Source organism: Cinclus cinclus, chromosome 1 (assembly GCF_963662255.1).
Source record: "Cinclus cinclus chromosome 1, bCinCin1.1, whole genome shotgun sequence".
Taxonomy (NCBI): domain Eukaryota; kingdom Metazoa; phylum Chordata; class Aves; order Passeriformes; family Cinclidae; genus Cinclus; species Cinclus cinclus.
The window spans coordinates 102,045,449-102,066,184 of record NC_085046.1 but is presented as its reverse complement, the minus strand read 5'-3'; the positions used below and the strand labels follow the sequence as shown (position 1 = coordinate 102,066,184).

The 20,736-nt window shown below is 37.2% G+C and overlaps 1 protein-coding gene across 1 annotated transcript in view; it reads right to left on the bottom strand.

The window, feature by feature from the left end:
* The window catches only part of LAMA1 (laminin subunit alpha 1), a 94,972-nt gene that overhangs the window by 39,201 nt on the left and 35,035 nt on the right, over positions 1 to 20,736 (bottom strand). The window contains exons 9-25 of the mRNA XM_062512204.1: positions 20,193 to 20,371; positions 18,604 to 18,709; positions 17,954 to 18,114; positions 15,046 to 15,186; positions 13,913 to 14,086; positions 12,628 to 12,729; positions 11,705 to 11,916; positions 10,438 to 10,549; positions 9,430 to 9,540; positions 8,521 to 8,648; positions 7,782 to 7,868; positions 7,316 to 7,527; positions 6,657 to 6,763; positions 5,517 to 5,697; positions 4,162 to 4,298; positions 1,503 to 1,739; positions 259 to 402 (exon numbers count right to left, since the gene is read on the bottom strand). Of these exons, the coding sequence (XP_062368188.1) occupies positions 259 to 402; positions 1,503 to 1,739; positions 4,162 to 4,298; positions 5,517 to 5,697; positions 6,657 to 6,763; positions 7,316 to 7,527; positions 7,782 to 7,868; positions 8,521 to 8,648; positions 9,430 to 9,540; positions 10,438 to 10,549; positions 11,705 to 11,916; positions 12,628 to 12,729; positions 13,913 to 14,086; positions 15,046 to 15,186; positions 17,954 to 18,114; positions 18,604 to 18,709; positions 20,193 to 20,371 (2,531 nt within the window). The remainder of the gene's footprint in view (positions 1 to 258; positions 403 to 1,502; positions 1,740 to 4,161; positions 4,299 to 5,516; positions 5,698 to 6,656; positions 6,764 to 7,315; positions 7,528 to 7,781; positions 7,869 to 8,520; positions 8,649 to 9,429; positions 9,541 to 10,437; positions 10,550 to 11,704; positions 11,917 to 12,627; positions 12,730 to 13,912; positions 14,087 to 15,045; positions 15,187 to 17,953; positions 18,115 to 18,603; positions 18,710 to 20,192; positions 20,372 to 20,736) is intronic.

Here is a 20,736-nt window from a genome sequence, read left to right as displayed (position 1 = left end):
TAATAAATTCTAAACAAAAAAAAACTGGAAAATATGTTTTATATTTACTTTTTTAAGAAGTGAAGAGTGAAATGCAAGGTTTCAGAAATAAGAGTGTGACCATTTACTATTTGCTTTCTCTTCTGTTCCGACCTATGCCACTGGCCCCATAAGCTGGTCAGGACACTCAGCCTGATCCATTGAAAGTGAACACCAGTGTGGTACCTAACATGAGGATAACAGAAAACTGTGTCTGTGTAGTTACACTGCTTTACTTACAGGAATTCTCACATGGTGTTCTAGTTCTGAACAAGATGTGGATATCCCGAAACAGAAGCATGGAGTACATCCTAGTCCATTGTTAGCAGACAGACCAAAAGTTCCAGGTTTACACTCACTGCATTGTAGACCAAAAACATTTTCCTGGAGTATATTAAAAAAAAAAAAAAAAAAAAAGTAACAGCACATTCATAATACTTCACTATCTAAATGAAAGATGATTATTCTTGGAAGGAAAGGTAGTTGCTACATAAAACTTCATAGGAGAATATTAATTATCGTATGCAATCTGTTTTACTGTGCAGTAAATCACTTTTTCATTATTTTTCAGTGCTGTCTTGCTTTCTTTTGAAGAAACAACAAAAAAAAGAAAAAAAAGAAAAAAACCACACACACAAAACCCTCCATGTCCAACCACAGAACTGTAAGTTAAACTCATATATTTGACTGTCTATCAAAAATTAGCAGCTATGTACTTTAATTCAAGACAGAATTTCCTCCCAAACCTGCATCTGGAAAATGAGCTCCAAAAGCCAGATAAAATGTTCAGTATGAATAGGAATCAAGAGACTATTCCCAAATATCTTTTTTTGTGCTCAATTCCCAACTGGTAAGCTGAACCTCAAGAAACACTCAAAACTACAGTCAATACCCACTGATACCTTTAATCAGAGATTGGACAGACACCTGTGAAGTCATAAATTTTGTTGTCTTGAAGTAAGTTCTCAGTCTTTCAAGAATTGATTCCCATCTTTTCAGAAAAATCTATACTGTGTTTTTACTGTTTCCTATATATAAGAACATAAGACTTCACTATTAGCAATATATCTGAGTAACTCTTAAGCACTGCCTTTGGTTCCAGGATAGGAAATTAATTCAAACTTGCAACAAAATCATTTCTTTTTACCAAAAAAAATTGAGATTCTCCATTTAGTATTTATTCCTTCCTATCATTATAATTTTAATTTTCAAAAATGCAGGCTATATCATCTAAACTAATGTGTTGTTCCCAAACCAAATAAAAGCAAACATGTACGAACAGTAAAACTTCACTGTTTTTCAGTCTTTCCTGAGTAATAGTAAGATCTGTCAGAGAAAATCTTTTAGCAGTGATATAGGTGTACTCATAAATGATGCAGATTGCCTTTTGAAGTCCTTTCAGCCCTGTACCTTCCTTGACTTAAATGCAATCAATGTTTGGAAAACACTAATGTTTTCCCAGAAGGTGCAGAACAACTCAGTACCTTGCAGCTACAGATGCCAGTTTCTTCTTCACAGCCACAGACTCCTTCAGTGTCATTACAGGTCTCTGCTCTGGTTCCACTCAAATCACAGTCACAGGCAACACAGTCAGGGTAGTCCCTGTAGCCTAAGGCACATCTGGAACAGTCTCGTCCTCCAAATTCAGGCTTGCACTGGCATTGACCTGTCACCACATTGCACTGGAGATTGGCTGAACCAGTGTTGCTGCAGTTGCAAGCCTTAGCATAAGAGAAAAATTGTTTATAAATCACAGATCTTTTCAAAAAATAATTTTTTACAATAGAAACAGTACAGTGAATTTAAAAATTACCCTTAACTCAATGTTTGCCAACAAATACTGTACAATAATAAAAGCAAAGAAATTCCACAGAGAAATGAGGTTGTTTGGTTTGTATTTTAGCAAAGAGCTGCATTTACAGTAAACAGCAGATGGCAAAAAGTTTAGAACCTTTGTTGGTTCCCATATGTGGGTTGGGAACCAAAAGAGTTGAAGGACTCTGTCCCGAAAAAAAAAAAATATTTCCAAAATATTTAATATATAGTACTAGTAATTCAGAACAGCAAGTAAAATAAATAATGTTGTATAAACACTGAATGAAAGAAATCTGTAAGTATCATAATTTTATAAATATGACATAAAGGAAAATCTTAAAACTAACATTCTTTTAAGATTTCAAGAAGCAATAGCTTCTGCATCTTGCTCAAGCTAATTTACTATTTGTTGGGGAACCAAGAATCTCATTGCATCCCAAAGGTGGGAAGCTCAGCATGCAAGGCAGCTCAGTACCAAAGGAAAACTGCTTCCTGGCAGAGTGCATCCTTCATTATGCAATCAGTAATATGAACCTGTTATTACAAACATGCAAAGTGGATGTACTTTATTTGTCGTTCTTTTTTGAAGCAGTCTCGATTAGACATCGCTCTTAATTTCTTTTCTGTGGTTACTTAACAAGCCCAATTTTGGTCTTTTGTTATTTCTAACAGAACAGGAAAAAAGTACATTCCATCTATCATCATCTACTGTGAGTATTTTCTCAGCATTTTCCCTGAGTTATTTTCCTCATCAGCCCTCTTTGAGATGAAAAGCCTTTATCTTGCATGCCAAGACTCACAAGTTCTAGAATGACTGTCTATCCTTCAGCATTCTTCACAATTTTCCTGGTTACCCACAGCGCTCTCTGTGTTAAGCAGTTTGTACTCTAGCTCTGGGTACTATAATGCCTGCTATACTACTGCACCCAGAAATGGACGGTAAATATCAAGAAAACCTCCAGAAACAAAGCCAGATAAAGTAACAACTTATGCATTCTGTCTTGCAAAACTAGGCAGTCTGGGCTTCTCAGCATCTCCCCATTTCCATCCATGTAGAGAGCAAGCAAAGCATCTCTCTTGGGTTTGCCATAAGACATTGCTCCTGATCTTAAACTATCACATTTGGCTATTCAGCATAGGGAATATCCCTCTGTTGGGACTGTTATCTGGAGATCACATTACTGTTTGTTGCATCCAAAAAGGATCTGAAATACCTTTGAGTATTTCACATTCATTACTATGATGCTGCAAACAAAAAGAATGATAAATAACCTAGTAAAGTGAGCAGCTGTATATTTAATTACACCTGATCAATGGCAAGTGCTGGGGAATAACCCTATGAGAGGAACACCTCAAAGGAAATGCATAAATGTACAGCATTATTATGCATAAATGTACAAACGTACAGCATATTGTATTTACAGTACATTAGGTAAGAATGACAGTAAGATGACAGGTGACAAAACTGTGGTTTAAAGACCAGTTGCCAACTATGTCATTATAAATCACCAAGATGGTTAACTGAAGACTTATTAGGACTACTTTATCATCCTTACTCTAAAAAAGTTAAAGAGAAAAAGGATACCAGTTTGGCTGACATTTAAGTACTTACTGCATGTAATGACAGACTTTGTCAAGTTGATTGCATTTGTGGTTTCTCCACTGAAGTTACTCATTACATTCATGTAATTGAGGCTTTTTAAAATCTCAACATTTATAAAATAGTTTGGACCAATGCCATATTTGACAGGAATTTACTGCATGAACCCAAAGGCATAAATGGTTGCTATTCCTTTGATCTTCACTGACTTGTCATTTTACTGCTTAATCATAAGCATTAAGCTGAGATAATGGGAGTTACCATTGTTCCATTCATGAAACATTAACTACATTATACCATTTTAATTATATTTTTTTCTGGAAAAATGCCTGTAGTAACTTTCAAGACACTTCCAGTGTTCTTAAATATGTAATATCATTGTTTATTGATTTGCACAGAAGCTATATTCCCAGTTGCCCATTGCTGTTATTAATACCACTATTTAAACACCTAACTGTTAGAATAAATATCTCAATTTTAATGTGAACTATGCACCTAACCAGAGTAAGTAGTCTGACAGTATTTTCAAAGACAGCCCTCTTAGAAGGTTCATCAATAAACATTGTGCCATCTGCTGTTTTGCTGGTTTTTGTTTTAATGTGAGCATGTTATGTTAACACTTTAAGACAGAATCAAGATCGTGGTTCTCAAAACAAGAGGCTGATTCTGACATCTGTATAAGGCAAACTGCTTTCAACAGCTATGGCTCTTCACCCAGCCTACCATACCTTGCAACCAAGTTCAGGAGAGAGTCCCCAGTAATTTTCTTCACAGAGTTGACACTTTTGTCCCTGAGTGTGAGGGGGACAAATGCATTGGCCAGAATCAGCATTGCAGTTGTTCTGAGTATGGGCACAGTCACAGGCTGCAAGAGAAACAGGACCAAATGAGCATCTTGATCCATGCTTTACTACAGAGAAGAAACTCCAGGACCACCAACAGTCTTACTTTTCTTATGCAGTACATTGGTCTATTCCACTAGGAACTCCTTGCCATCCCTAATGACTGAGAAACAAATCATGACCACAGTGACATTTCATCTTTTTACTGGAAGGCCACTGTTGCTTATTGACTTAGCCTGTTTGGTGTCTCAAAAAGCAGTGCTGCACTTCCACAGGGGGATCAACAAGACCACACAAATATACTTTTGCAGTCGAGCACATTTGTAGGAAAAATTTCTATTGCAGAGGACACAAAACTCATCAGGAGATATGCTAATGTTCTCAAGCAGATGAAAGGATTAATCTCAAGAACTGGATGTTGAATAACAGGGATAGATAACTATACCAGTTAAATAGCAGAATTTCAGGGAAGTGATTTTATTAATCTTTTTAGTAGCATTTAAGTAATTTCCAGTAATGAAATGGTTAAAGGCAACCAAGGGATCTTCGGTTCTTAGTAAAGACAAAGTATATTCATTTCAAAACATAATCTTATCACAATCTCACTGCATATTTCATTTTAATGCACTGTTTGAGGCATGAAAAAAGTGGTTTTGTCTGGCTGGAGAAAAGGCAGGCATTCCTTTAGCTATACTGTATTGAAAAGGGCATCTTATTAACATGAAAAATTAGGTTTTGATGGCATGTTCTCCTTTTAGATGAACAATTTCTTCCTTATCATGATTAAAAATTGTACACAGATGGGTGATGATGGGAAAATAGAGCGAATGACTTCTTATCAAAGTATGAAAAACATATTTAAGAGTTAAATGAAAAACTAAAGTAAAATTCTTTAGGAGTAGAAGCTCTTCAATTTCCCAACTGCAGGAAAAAAAAAAGATTTCATTCTCTTTGAAGGACTGAAGGGTTTTGTAATAAAGAGACAAAGGAGGTATTGAGGATGTAACATTTCTGTCATGCACCCTTTATGAATTATTTCATAGTCACCACCTTTTACAAGGAGCCACACAGTGAGCAAAGAAACATTTTGTTCCCCAGCTTAATCAAAGTATTAGCAGGCCTTCCTACAGATTCTTCCGTATCATCATCAAAACAACTGACCTTTGCCAGAGTTGAACATACAATACATTGCTGGAATACATTCCAGACAAACTCTGGAAGGATCGTGGATTAGAGCTTACGTGTGCAGCCACCATCCTGGAATGCGTAAAAGCCATGAGCACAACGATCACACTTCTCTCCAGCCACTCCTGGCACACAGTGACACTGCCCCTGATGATCGCAGTCCTCAGACACAGAGCCAAACTGACTGCAGTTGCAGGGAACACAGCCAAGCCCAGTAAGCAGCCCATAATACCCATTCTGTTGGAGAAGAAATAAACAGATTTGAGCTATGTTTCACAAATTTTTGAAAACACTACAATATACACTCTTGTTTTCTCTTGTTTGCTCCCCATGATATCTGACCTGCATGAATCTTGGCCAGCACTGCATGACTGCTGTGGAAAAATTCCCTGGCATTATCCCTTCACTGTTGCCAGCTATAAAGCAATATGCACTTGGGTGAAAAACTCAACCCTGAAATGCTCTCGTGGTCCTCTAATCTCACAAGACACTAAGTTTTGAAGTCCTATGTTACTCTAATTTAAAGACTTGCATGAGGTGAGGGTAGGCTGTGCTGATCAAGCACAGATACCTGTGACTATGAATGAAAGCCTAGAACAGAGCAAGTCAGCGACCTAGTGTACATGTGTGTTCAAAGTCGTTCAGCTGGGCTGGAACAAAAGGCAGTAGCTGAGCACAGATTTCCTGCTCTGGTCTCTGATGTAGTTCTACACTTAGCATAGACTGGAAACTGCTGGTTTGTATCACCAGTGAATATCTGCTTGTTCTCGTAACAGGCCTGCCTTTCAGCTGAATCCCTTGTTAGCATTCAGCCATGATGTACTTATTATCACCAACCACATTTCTTCAGATATTCCCTACTCAGAGCTGTGCTTCTGTAAAATTAAGCCTAAGATCCCTTCAGGTTAACAATGTTTGGTTTGGTTTTTGAATGCACTGTCAGCACCAGCCTGAATACCCCTATGCAGTAGGGTGCTGAATCAATTATATAGCTTCACATCTGCAAGGAGCACATGTAGAGCAATTTTCAGCCACAAAAACCTCTAGAGACAAACTTTGGTCTCCACTCCAGCAGCAGGCCCCTCTCCCCCAAACCTATTTGCTGCTATTCTCTTTATCTACTCAAATCAGTATCTACTGATAAAGGGGGATATAAGAAAATATATACATTAGAAACAGTTAATATATCTGCTTACCAAGCATTTATCACATCTTTCTCCAATTACATTTGATTTGCAGGAGCAGATTCCTGTCTCATGTTGACAAGTACTTGAAAGGGAACCATTCACATGGCAGGCACAGGCTTGTGTTCAGACAAAAAGAAACAAAATTTTAAAATTACTCATGTGTATCTGTAGGCATTCATTCTTATACAGAATTCAAAAATCTGGTATATGATGTGTTTCATCTGTTTATATCCCACAGATGCTAATATATCACAGAAATGCCTGTGCATTTGGACTAAAACTTAAAAAAAGAAAACAAAACACCTCTGAATAACTGTATTTGAGAAGTTTTTTCTTCCAGCCCTACATATATATATATATATATATATATGTGTGTGTGTGTGTGTATATATGACATTCAGAAGTAGAAAGTGTGTACAGCATGTCACTGGAGGGACAGTGTTAAGAAAGCCAGAAATTCCAGGGATACCAAGTGTCAAACCCTAACATAATACATTCCCCTCCCTCAGCCTAACCCCCAATCCCAGAGGTTTCAACCTGCAGTTGCCAACTCATAACTTGAAGATTAAATTTTTCAGCAAAGGTGCACATATCCCCATCCATTTTGCACATGAACACTACATTTTTGTGTTCTTTAAATGCTGAGAGCAATAAAAGTAACAACTTACCAAGACAGTTTTTGTCAATTACTGCATCCCCATAGTACCCATCAGCACACTTTTCACAGTGGTGACCTGTTGTGTTCCCCAGACATTTTAGGCACTGTCCTGTGAAGGGATCACAGTGGCCCTCTTCTTGAGGGTTTACATTGCCATTGCATTCACAAGGAACACACGACTGTCCAGGCATAAGAGGATTCCCATAGTATCCATTAGCACACCTGCATCAGAGTTTAGAAATTTTATCAGCTGGAGTGTGGTCATGTCATAAACTCTCCTTATTGAAGGGAGTTTTACCTATTAAATTATAATTTAATCTAAAGTGTCTCTGTATTACAGTGAAAGACAAAATAAGAAGGAAAATTTTATCAGGAATGTTCTGTACATGTTGTATAAACAATACAAGGAAGAAAGGATGACGAACACTTAGTGATGGCAATGATATAGAAATTTCACCCAAAATTAGAGTACATACCTTTCACATTGAGAACCAGTATAGCCTGGAAGACATTTGTCACAGACAATTCCACCTTCTTCATTCAGCTGGCAAGTGGGACTAAAACTATTAACAATATTTATGGCAGTTGGTATCAATGCATAGAATCACAAGACTTCCGCAAACATTCAATATCCACCCTTCCTTGCACCTAGCTATATATATATATATATATGCATATATATATATATATATACACACATATATATATGCATATATATATATATTATATATATATATTATATATATATATATATTCTAGTTCATCAATGCTTTTAACATTACAATGCATCAAAAATAAATGAATCTTGGGTTTTCTACTTTAAAAGTAAGATTTTAAAACTTCCTAAAAACTTGACTTTCATTCTAGCAAAGCAGTACAATTGCTATACTGATTTCCTGTTTTTCAGATACAACACTTCTGTCCTTCTTCTGTTTTCTGAAAAAACAAGGAAGATAACCATGGTTTTGATGCAAAGTTCAAGGACAGGTTGAATTATTACTTTCATCCACCATGCAAAACCATACTAGTTCACTCAGCCTCTGTTAGTCTAGTCTATATATTCATCTACTTCCAAAAACATTTCTATGAGATATATGCAAACAAAGATGAAGGAAAAAAAGTCCTTTTCTCTCTCCTTCAGATGCCATGACATTTTTCTTTATCTCATGTTTTGGTTTTGCTGAAGACAGAAAAGACAGTCCTGCATAAGCTTACTTGTTTGCAGCAGAACTCAGAGGACATGCACAGGGCTGGCAGTCCTCAGATGTTCCTTGGGATGGATTTCCATAGAAGCCAGGTAAGCACTGATCACACAAAGGTCCTGTTGTGTTGTGTTGACAAGCCTGTGAGACATGGAAAAAACCTTTTTGTATTTTCTCTTGATGGTTTTTCAGCCCTTGAGGGATTCTTACAGCAGTCTGCATGCAGTATGACATTCAGGGAAGCCATTCTTCAAGCCATGAAGAACTGCCTAGAACTCTGAAAATAAGTGTTTGTTTCTTTTTCTGATTTGTAACAATCCTGATTGTTTTTTCCTACATTTTAGAATATACTTCATGAAACCAGCCACATTACTTATAAATATACTTACATATATTTTGCATATTGCACACATTTGCAGTAACAAACTTATATAGTTTTTACTGGTGTTTAGCCATTTTATTCCAGTAACTTTTAATTTTTAGAAGAGATCTGAGAGCTGAATTTTCTCTTCACAAGGTGATGTGCAATTTCCACTAGTATTAGTCACGGAAGATGTACATATATCTGAAAAGAGTTATTCTTCACTTAAATTTGTTCTTTTCAGGGACCTGAAACCTTTTCAGAAACCTTTGCAGCAAGCAAAGTCAAGATTTTTATCGGCCAGTGTATGATGGCATTTTTGTACTAGTTCTGACTGTTCCCTACTTGAAATGATAAACTGAGACAAATTCTTTATTGGAAAACACACTTATGGAGTCTTGAAACATACTCTGAACTAAACAATGAAAACCAACAAAAATAAGCACTTGGTACCCATAGCTTGCAACTATGTACACTGTAAACTTGTCTCCCACAGTCAAAATGCTCTCCTAATTCCTAAACAGATGCTTAAAACACAGAACACTGTGAAGGATGACTTACAAAGCAAACACCATGAATGTCACACTCAGTTGCATGCCCATTGCACTTGCAGGGTTGACAAATACCTCCAAAGAGTATTCCATCCACACGGTAGTACCCAGGGAGACAGGACTGAAGAGGAATGAAGGGAGAAAAAGCAGTAGCACTTTGTGTGTTGAAAACCAACATCAAAACTTTTTCAAAGAGTGCACTTCCGACCACCCACCATCCAATCCATTCACACTGTGGTAACTGAATGCTCTTTCAACCCTATTGATGTCACTATAGCTCTTTTCTGGTGGTTGTTTTTCACTTGCGCTGGATAAAGGGGATAAGAATTAACTCCATAAAATTTTGATTCATCCCTTTGTTCCTTGGAGGCATGAAAGTTAAGTTTTGTGTGGTTTATTATGTGAAATTCCTTATTATGGAACAATAGAAGAGATATTCTACCATCTCTGCAGAATCATTAACAATGTTATAGCCCAAGGTTTCATACTGAAATGATTTTCAAAATAATTCCTGTTATTCTGCAGTAGGACTGTGCCTCTCTAAATCTTCTATTCACAGATACACAAGACTCCACCTTGCACATTGCATTTCACCCTTGTGGGTTCTTCCAAAAGCTGATATTCTTCCCTGCTAAGATTCCTTATTGCCTCCGTAAACGTAATGGCACATAACAGGAATAAACTGAGCATGATCCTGATCCAGAAAAAATGCTACTAATGAGTAAGGTAAGCTCAAAATAGCTTCACAGAGTTTTAACAGCTGCTCCCTCTGCAACACTGATATTCTGAAGCACATAATCATTTTTTAGTGCCATGAAAAAGAATTTGAGAAATGTTTAAAATCCCATTAGAGTATCTGAATTAAAATACCTTTGGGTTTGCATGAACTATAGTAGGCAGCAGATGACCACACAACATAAATTTTAATGACAGTTTAATTAAAGGCAGCCTGCATTTTAACCTAGATCCTTTACAATAGGAGGTAATATTGCATACACATAACACTGTAAAAGGTTACCTCACAGGATATTCCTGTGTAACCCTGAGGACATTCACAGAATTCCACATCTGGCACTGAAGAAAGATCTATAACATTTGCACTTGCAGTATCCAGGGTCACAGAATCCAGCCTAGGATTAAGCAGGAAAACATCACATCATTTGTTTCCCCAGACATGATCTTCAACAGGACAGTTTGCTTCTGGGGAGGTAACATCACTGAGCACTGCTCCCTGGCAGGGACAACTGAGGAACAGGAAGAAATCTCCTCTGGAAGAAGTCTGTGATCATACTCTTTATCACAGCATTTTCACTCCTGGGAGTAGATGGCTTCTGTTATCATTATTGCTACTGGAAGAGACAACCTTCTCAGCCACAGGTAACATTTTTGTAAAGAATCTTTACAAACATTCCATAAAGATAAACACACTATCCCTAAATGAACATAAATTTTACCAGAGTGGTGTGGCTACACAAAGCAAATTTGGTTTCAGTTCCTATTTTATTGAAACTAAATGCTACCAAATGACAGAGTAGTCACAAAATATTTTGAGTTGAAAGGGCTCATCAAGTCCAACTCTTATATAAATAGCCAATACGGGGATCCGAGTCCATAACTTTAGTGTTATTAGCACCAGGCTCTAATTAGGGAATGAGGAAGAAAGGTTGTCAGTGAGTGTAAGGAAATTAAGTAAGTAAATGATGAAGCCAATTGACTTGAGAGCAATATAACTTTATTCCTGTATCTTGGAGAAGAGGTAAAACAAAGATCTATAAGGTCTGATGCGGACACTGCCAGTGCTGGTTTGAGACTATGGAATGATCAGCTAATCCACTGCAGCCTAATTTTCCTATTAAGGATTCCCTTAGAGAGGAGTCTCAATAACATCCACAAACAAACATCAAAAGAAATTACAAGCAATGTCTTTATTGAAAAGTTTTCAATAGTCAGTGATGGATTAACCTGCCACATACCCAAATAAGCATACTGTAGAGAGTTCTGGAGGCATTTCCCTCTAAAAAAACCCAGCCATTGTAATAAGGCTTTTATGCACTATTACTTTAAAGCAGAAGACAACATCTCTGCTATCAGATATCTTTAAAATCAAGTGTTCCTTACCACACTGTGTTTTGGGGACAAAGACTGGTCATAAGAAAATTCAATAAACAACATTTTTTCTAGAAACTATTAACATAAAGCTTCAAGACTACCAATAAGAACCATGATTCATATGCAGAAAAATAATAGCAGTATATAAATCAACTTGGCTTTTTTATCTCACTTACCTGTACACAGCCTTTTTGGCAATGTTGTAGTTGGCCCTGATCAGAAGATGGGTCACATTTGCCAGAACAGTCATCAACATTTCCCGGTCTATTGCCTTTTTTGTATTGAACTCTATGAAATTCTCAGACACAAATCTCACTGAATTAGAATACTCCTCATATGGCTGTAATGACAAGCCCGCTGCCCTTGTACTCAGAATCTGCCCATTACCCTGAAATTGAGGGACAAGAGAAAACATTTTCCATATTTGCATGTAAATTTTATTAAACAACAACCTTTAGTGTCAAATACACATCCACAAAACACAGAGGCAATCAAATTAAATTCCTTGCATTAAGTAGGTAAAAGGTCAACATTTTCTGTAGCTTCAAGAGCACAATCCCATTCTCTCTCAGTTCAGAGACTTCAGGATTCTTTTATAAAAGAATAAACTGAATTGCAAAAATCAAATATCACTACAAGACAGAATCTCCTTCCTCCTTTGTTCTATTGCTAAGTACATATTAAAAAATAAAGTTTTTGGAGATGCCTGGATTCAGTATAGAGCCTTTTTAACTGCAACATAAATCTAAAAAAGAAGCAATCAGCAAGAACACTCACCTGTTTCATAAGCATGAATCGTTCCAGTTTTTTGCAGTTTGTTTTGTAAACATAGCTTTGTACATTTGGAAATAAGCAACTCACCCATATACACAGAGATTAAATTCTAGGTATTCAGCATTTAAAACTAGTATTGTATACCCACAATTTCAGTCAAATGGATTAGAAAATCAGAGAAATGAGTAGTAATAAAATCTTCATAGTGGCTCTTAAGAGACTTAAAACTGACAAAACTACTATTATAGAAATATTTTTATTTTTTAATCCCTCTATAGATTCCTAACGATGTCTGAATAGTAACAAGCTGAAAAAAAAAATCCACCTGAATGATGACGTCCACACTAGACACTATATCACTGTCCACACTCTCCATTGGAATGTCATAAGATACCGTATACTTCAAGTCTCCACTAAAAGCTGTGAGCTGAAATAACAAAAAGCAAACCCTTAACAACATGATAACCTCCAGCAAACACAAAGAAATCAGAATTTGAGTGAGCGTTGCCCTGTGCAAAACCTGTACCTTAGTGTTACACTTCTTAAACTTGTTTTCATTTACTGTGTCACTATACTAACAATAAACACAGCTGCATGGGCAGAGAGAGTGGGCTGAAAATAATTACAGGTAAGGCTGCAACGTTCTCCTCTGCTTACCATTGGTGATGCCACAGCTGGAGTTCTGACTCTGGTTCTGGGCCTCCCAGTACAAGACAGAGATGGATATACTGGAAAAAGCCCAGGAAAGGGCCACTAAAATTATTAAGAGCCTGAAGCATCTTCCATATGAGGAAAGACCAAGAGTAGCAAGTCTGTCCAGCCTACAAAAGGCTCAGAGATCTTATCAATATGTAAGAGAGGGTGCAAAGAACTGGGCTCTTTGCAGTGGTGCCCAGTGCCAGGAAAAGAGGCAATGACCACAACCTCAGATACAGGATGCTCCTGCTGAACGTCAGGAAGCACTTATTGTGAGGGTTCCCAAGCAGTGGCACAGAGAGGTTGTGGAGTCTCTATCCTTGGAGATACTCAGAAGCAGCTCTCTGGTCATGGTATTGGTTAACCAGCTCTTGGTGTCCCTGCTTGAGGACACAGACTGGGCAAGATGACCACCAGAGGTCCCCTTCAACCTCAACCACTCTGTGATTCTGCTGCAAAATCTAGAACGCCCAGAGCTTCAGCCAGTAAACAGAGAAAAAAAGAAAGATTCATTTTTTGGAAACAGAAGATGGCCAAGAAGCAGGTAAGAGATTTTAAAGGTCCGATCTACTGTTATTGGGACAAGGCATAAAGAGCGTAAGTTTTGGGAGAGGAACCAAGTGCATAGGAAATGTGAGCATGTAAGTCAGTAACAGTCAAGAGAGATTATATTGTGTCAAGGATAGACAGGGAAGGAAGTGGAGAGATGGATGAACTCAAAGAGCAAAAAGAGGATACTGGGAATGTCTGCACAGGAACATTCTGATTTAAAAAGCAGAGATACAGAGAGAAGTTTGGTAATACTGAGCTTTATGTGTACTCTTTAATTACAACAACTATATATTTAGAGCAACAGGTTATGATTAAGACAGAGAACCTATGAAGGAGTTTTGACTTCTTAGCTAAGTACTTACTTTATTTCCTAGATATGCCTCAGGTGCTGACCAGTAATAAGTATTTTTCAGTACTTTCACAGCCTCAGTGTTGTTAATACTTATTTGACGAGGTCCATCAAATGGGCTTCGTTGAGGATGCACGCTCCTTGCTTTGTGCAGATCAGTAACAAGCCATCCAGTCATGTCTGAAATCTACAAGAGTAGTAATATTAATGGAAGTCAGGCAGTTGTGTCACTGAGAAAGCATTCACTTCTTCCTAGATATTAATTCAACCTGATTGATTAGCCAAGCCAACTCCTTCGTTAGCCAAATCTGACACCCAATATACGCAAATGGGCCACTTTAGACTAGGATGGTCTCCACCTCTCTATTTGACAGGAACAAAAATATGAGTGTTATTTTCATCATTCCAACAAAATTAACATTATACCTGTGCAGCTCCCTGAGACAGAGACACAGAATTTTAAAGGCTTCAAGGCAAATCATCCCCATTTATAGATAGCGCTGAGCTGGAGGAAAGCAAAAACTACAGTCCCAAGATGAGAGAACTTTTTTCTTCTCACAGAGAGTTTTACTCAATCATCTTAGAATTTCAGTCAGTTTGATATGTTTTTCCTCCCTTTTTGTTGCACACAAAACAGGAGACCCAAAAGTGTGGCAGGCTCTATGAAGATACATAAGGAATTTGGTGGGAAAAGAGTGGCTCCAAAGCACCATAACTCAGAAATTGTCTGATCAGAGGACAATGATATTTATAAACACTGTTTGCTAAGAAAGAGTATTGGCCATATTGCCAGAAGTCCAATAACCTTGCTCAATAAGTGTGATAGCAAGGAAACAGGTTTGGGTTTATCTCTTCAGCATGAAAAAAAACTTCAGCAGTCAGAAAAAAATTCATTTTTCCAGTGCATTATTTCAGCCTTCACTACCCAATTCTTCTGACATTACTGCAAGCCAGCGGGGCCAAAGCCTGAATGGGATGACTTGCTGACTACCTCAGAGCTGCCCAATGATACTGAAAATCCATTTCTTTGTAAGGAGACACATACCAGAATTTGCAGTTAACTTGGACACGTGCCAAAGAGAAGATAGCACATTTTGCAGCTGCCTGAGGAAAGAATATTAGGTCATGGACATAATGTATAAATACCTGACTGATGGGCCATGTAAGACTGTCACAGACATCAGAAACACCAAAGCAAAAACACTCTGTGCAGCCCTGAGGATTTCTTTCTTGCAAGTTGTAGAATCCTGGTTTACAGAGATCACAGTTTTCACCTTCTACATTTTCCTGTCAAAGGCATATAACATTTGGTTCACATCAGCATAATTATGGTAACAAATACCGTGGATTAGGTGGGATTTAGGTATAACAGCATTCAGAAGGTTATAAAAGAAAACATATTTCAGCACAGCAGGATTATTGAATAAGACTCAGAGCTTAACACTGAAACTGATTGGAAAAATTCATCAGAATTTGCCAGTTCAACAAAATCTAAACAAGCCCCAGCAAGGGTTCTATTGTAGTAAAATTTCAACACAGAGGCAGGGTTTGAAAAGCTTCTGCCAGCTTGCCAGTCTACTTCTCTTGTAGCTTGACTTTGTAGATTGCCCTGGATGAAAAACCTCATGTTTTCTGAATCCAAATGGATTACTTTTCAGATATCTCACCAGAGAGAATCCAGAAAGTTCACCTTAAAGGTCAGGCTTTTGGAGCCACTACAGCCAGCTTCAAGACAACAATTTCTAAGCCATCTCTTAGTATTTATGGTGTGATGCCTACTACTGCTGGCATGTCTTCCAGGAAGAACACACTATACAAGCTGGCAACTTTTCCACCCAATATGCTCTGGCTAAGGTCCAGAAACTCCTGCTCCAGAAGTAGAGGTCTCCACTCCTTTAGCTCCTTTCATTGGTCTTCTGCCACATAAATTGGGTAGTTCAGAGCATACAGCTACAAACCTCTTCCAATGCAGAATTTACAGGGAGAAAGAAATCCAAAATGGTGCACCCAATATTTTTTTTGTCATAAAAAATTTGTGCAGCAAATATGTGGCTATTTCTTTAAAAAAGTTTAGACAATTGCTGCTGACAAACAAACTAGCAGAGAAAATAATTGACAAATACCCACAAGGCTGTGTAAATAGCAGATCTCCGTGGGCACTCCCACACACTAAGACACAGAACATTTCCTACTGCCAGGGATTCTGATAATGTCCTAGATTCCTATCAGGACAAGACCTGGACATACACCACTCTCCAATCTCAGCCTTTGTTTTCAGTAATGGGAAAATTCCATTACAAAGGCAAAAAGAACTTTACAGTACACCTCACAAAGCTCCCTGATATGTATGTTTAGGACACTAAGACTTCAAGGCATCCATGTAAAGCACAGCTCTCTTACTGTTTTGAGGAGGCCTACACAAGCTCTGCATTGCCATGTGAAATGCAAAAGTCTGTGGACCAAATTCTACTTTCAGTAGCAGTTACCAGGGTACCTTCACTTCAGTCACAAGAATCACTCCAGACTGCAGACTTACATCAGATCTGTTCCTATGGAGCAAATTTTAGGCTTACCAGAGAGAAATTTGAGACTTCCAACTGTCTTTTCTTCTAGAACAGTGTTTGGCATGTCAAGTTTACATAAGACCTCTCTAGACAGCCAGGTTACGTGTTCATATGCAAACTTGGGAAAAATCTCAGGCAGAGTGTTTGTCCTCTGAGATAATGAGACCTTAAAATCTTGGATTTTTATAGAAATAGTATTTGTATGCTCTTTTCAGCTTTTTTATTTCTCAGTCTTCAGGATGGATTTGGATCACGCATTTCTTAATATCTAACATTATTAGACAGAAATTTTTTCTTTCTTAATGAAAAATAAAAATCTTACCCAATGACTAGACCTCGAGAGCTGTATTTCAGGAAAGATCAAATATCACAAAATGCACCATATAAAAAAAATACCTTTTTCTACCATGTTCACAGAATCTAAAAAGACTTAGAAATACTGTCTCCTTCATTTGATATTTGGAGCACACAACTTTTCTTTTCATCTCCGTTGGTGGTCTGCTGGCTGGTGACACTCTTTGTGATCTGGCTCAAAAATTCCATAACAGCACTGAAAAGGGGCAGTTTCTAGTCCAGTTTATACCAAAATTTTCACCAGCTATCTGCATTGACCAATACAATGTTACCCTAGCTCAAAACCACACACTTACCTCCTTTTTCATACTTAAATTGGCGATTGGAGCCATTTCATTTTTCCAGAGTCTTGTTATTTATATACGTTTGATTTTTTTTGGATCAGATAAATTATGCAAAAGAAATAATTTTTCAGAAGAATTGTCAAACAAACCATGGTATTTTTGGCTCCTGCTCACTATCATATTTGGCAACAAATGCATAAACTACTCAAACATTTGGTTCAGAAAATTAAGTAACTTCTTTAAATATTAACACAGTTTTGCAATAAAATTCAGTGGAATCTACAGCTGCAAGAAATTTTAAGAGGTTTGGATATTTACCAAAAAATAAAATGCTGCAAAACTGCTCTCTTTTTAAACATTTTTATGGTTTATATTTTGTAATTGAATCATTAAATCATATTTCATACATATGACTAGTGCAAGTGTTCCAATAGTTATTTCCAAATGCCTGCTGTTTCTTCACACAAAGCAGATGTTTTAAACACAACATTTGTTTACAAGCAAGTGATTTTGAAGAGAAGTATCAGTTCATTCCTAAAACCAAACCCAGCAAGGCATATTCACTCTCTGTGCCTGCCTCACACATGTACAGGTTTTATTTCATTTTAATGTCAGTCTGGCTCATTATTATAGAAAATGTTGCATTAGCAACATACGGAACTACTCAACATAAATTACTATAATTTTCAGTATAAAGAATAATTAGTAGTTTGAAGTTCTAGGCTGTCAGGTGTACACCTGGTTACTTCTTATAAAGGAAGTGATTTTTCCAGTTAATGAAATTTCACTATTAAAAAGGAGTTAATAAACCACAGATTCCATGTTGAACAAAAACAGCAGATCAGTACTCACTTTGCAAAGACATGGTTCTGTGCATGGATCTTCATTAATGCTACCAACCAGGCTGCAGTTACATCGCAGGCAGTTTGGGTAGCCCTGATACCCAAATGCACAACGATCACATTTTTCTCCTGCAAAACCTTCCCTGCAATGACACTGGCCTGGCCAAGTCCCTTGAAGAACAAAAGTAGAGAAAAAAAAATCAGAGCAGGTAAGAGGCTGGATTCAAGATGTCTCAGAGGGTACAAATAATTTAGCATTCCTTTTTTATTATACTCATGTCATATTCTGCAGATACTTGGCACAAGGTCAATCTCACCGTCCATTTCTCATATTTAAAGAATCAAATGCACAGAAACTGCAACAAAATTAATTTTGCGACAACTGCAACAGCATTCACAAACAGGGTTGGATCTCAACACTTCACATTGTTTTGCACAGTAGGAGACCACAATAACCACAGGAGAACATGTTCAGGATCCTGACATACCTTCAAATCATAAAACTACGTAATGCCTCACCCTCACCTTCCCAAACATTTCCCAGTATTTTGAAGTGGTAGCTAAAAGGCAGCCTTTCATAGGTAGATAATGTACCCTCAAACTTCAAAGACCTACAGCCAGACTTGAAGTTTAAGGAAAAGGCGCTTCCTGCTTCCTTACCATGCTGAGAGTCAGAATGGTGCTCATCTTTAACACAGACTGAACTCAGAGAGCCAAATGGGTCACAGTCACAGGGATAGCAGGGGTGATCCTCATAGGGAGAAACCTATAAAATAAAAGTACTCCGGCAAATTCTCAAGTAATTAACTGGGAAAAGTAAAGTTACATCTGTTTCCTGTCCTCATTCACCAAAACTAAAACTAATAAAGACTGGGAAAAGAATATGGGGCAACAGATAAAGGGACTAGTCTAACTTTAGCAAGCAGAAGGATCAGGGGTTTGCAGTCTAGAGAAAGCTTGAATGTGGGAACACAAGTTGATCTTCAATAGCACAAAGATATAGTAACTGCTAATGGCTGGAAGCTGAAGTGTAACACATTCAACATAAATAGACATTTTTTTAAAGTAACAGCAATTAACTACTGTGAAGGTTTGCCAAAAGATATGGAAATGTTTAAGACAAGAGTGAAAGCTTTTTTGTAAAGATATCCAGGTTCAAAGAGGAAGGAAATTAAAGAAATCCTTGGCTATGTGTTCAATGGAAGGACAGCTTATTTATTAATAAAGACTCATTCTGACTTCATGATCTATACATCTTTGAAATATAAGGCAGTGCAAATCATATGGCAAGACTTCGTTTTTTCTCAGGGAAAATTGTCCTTTGAGGTGTTTCAGCTGTAAAGCAAATCAGTAATGTCCTCTAGATACACATTTAATGGCTATGATTTGATCAAAGATCTTTATTCAAGGCTTCTTACAGCAACTCCAAGAAAATCTCTGACTCCAATTTACTTCTTTGGATGAGCTATACCTGCTCATATGTCTAGCTATACTCCTATGGACTCACCCTTGCTCTCTGCACCAATTTACGCCAGATTTTTAAAGTATGGGTTTTTCAAAATATTCAAAATATTCCAAAGCAAGACCACATGCAGTAGAAATTTAGTTCAGAATGTCTCATTATACAGAGACCTCTAACACTGCAGTTACATGCAATGTTAAGTTGCATAAGTTCATATGTTTAACTCTGTCAGCCACATTTTAACAAATGTCTTGTAGAGTTTATGCTCTTTTTCCAAAGAGTGACATGGGAAAGTACACTCAGTGAGCACAAGTTCTGCAATAATCAAATCAAGAAGAGCATTTGTTGCAACATCTCATGAACCAAAGATTCTGATCTATGAACCAGGTCCTTTTTAACACTGGTTGAAATGGGCTGATACAGGATGCTACACAATTTTGACACTTTTGAAGACAGTGAAACTTAACTACTCTGGACTTTTTTAGAGCTTTCCCAACAGGAAAAATGTCTTTCCTATCGGAACATATACATTTCCATACTAGGATATCAAGTGTCATCTTCACTTATAATTTTCTTCTCCCGGAACTTGACCTGACCTCCCATACAACTGGACAAGCATTTTGTTTTTTTCTGAAAATTTTGGCGTTATGTCATTTACAAAAAAAACCCCACATCTATAGTTCTTAGCTATCTGCAACTGATAAAAAAACAATATATGAATCAATCAGCTGAAATAGGCATGATACCATGTTCAAAAAACATTAGAATGGTATTTTCTAAATCTTACTTTGTGTGGTCTAAAATATCCATCAGCACACACTTCACAGTTGATCCCAGTAGTATGTTGAGTACAGTTTAAACACACACCACCTCCTATATACTGGCCATGAATATCCATACTCCTTTTCTGATCTGCAATACTCTGGTTGTAATAACAATCTTCTGCTTTGTTATGACAGTTACATTCTGAGAAGAAATGCAAAAGAAATCATTTTTTTTCTTATTCACACTGTGCAATATTTCCTAGAATACTGGCATTTTTCAAAGTTGAAAATGTAAGTAGAAGAGCCTATCAAATAACTTCAAAAATGTGTTTTTCCCCTTTAACCATGCCATGTGCTTCATCAGATTTAATGCAATGTATTTCTTAGCAAGTAAGCAAATTTCAAAACCACTGTTATAATTTTAACCACACTGTTTTTTAGCAGTATTCTGTATCCTACTAACACAATCTTGTCAGCACTATTGACAACAGTGATGTGTGCAATTAGCAATAATGTTCCTTCTTCTGTCCTCTGCATTATAGATGAAAACCTTCCTAATTCTTCCCT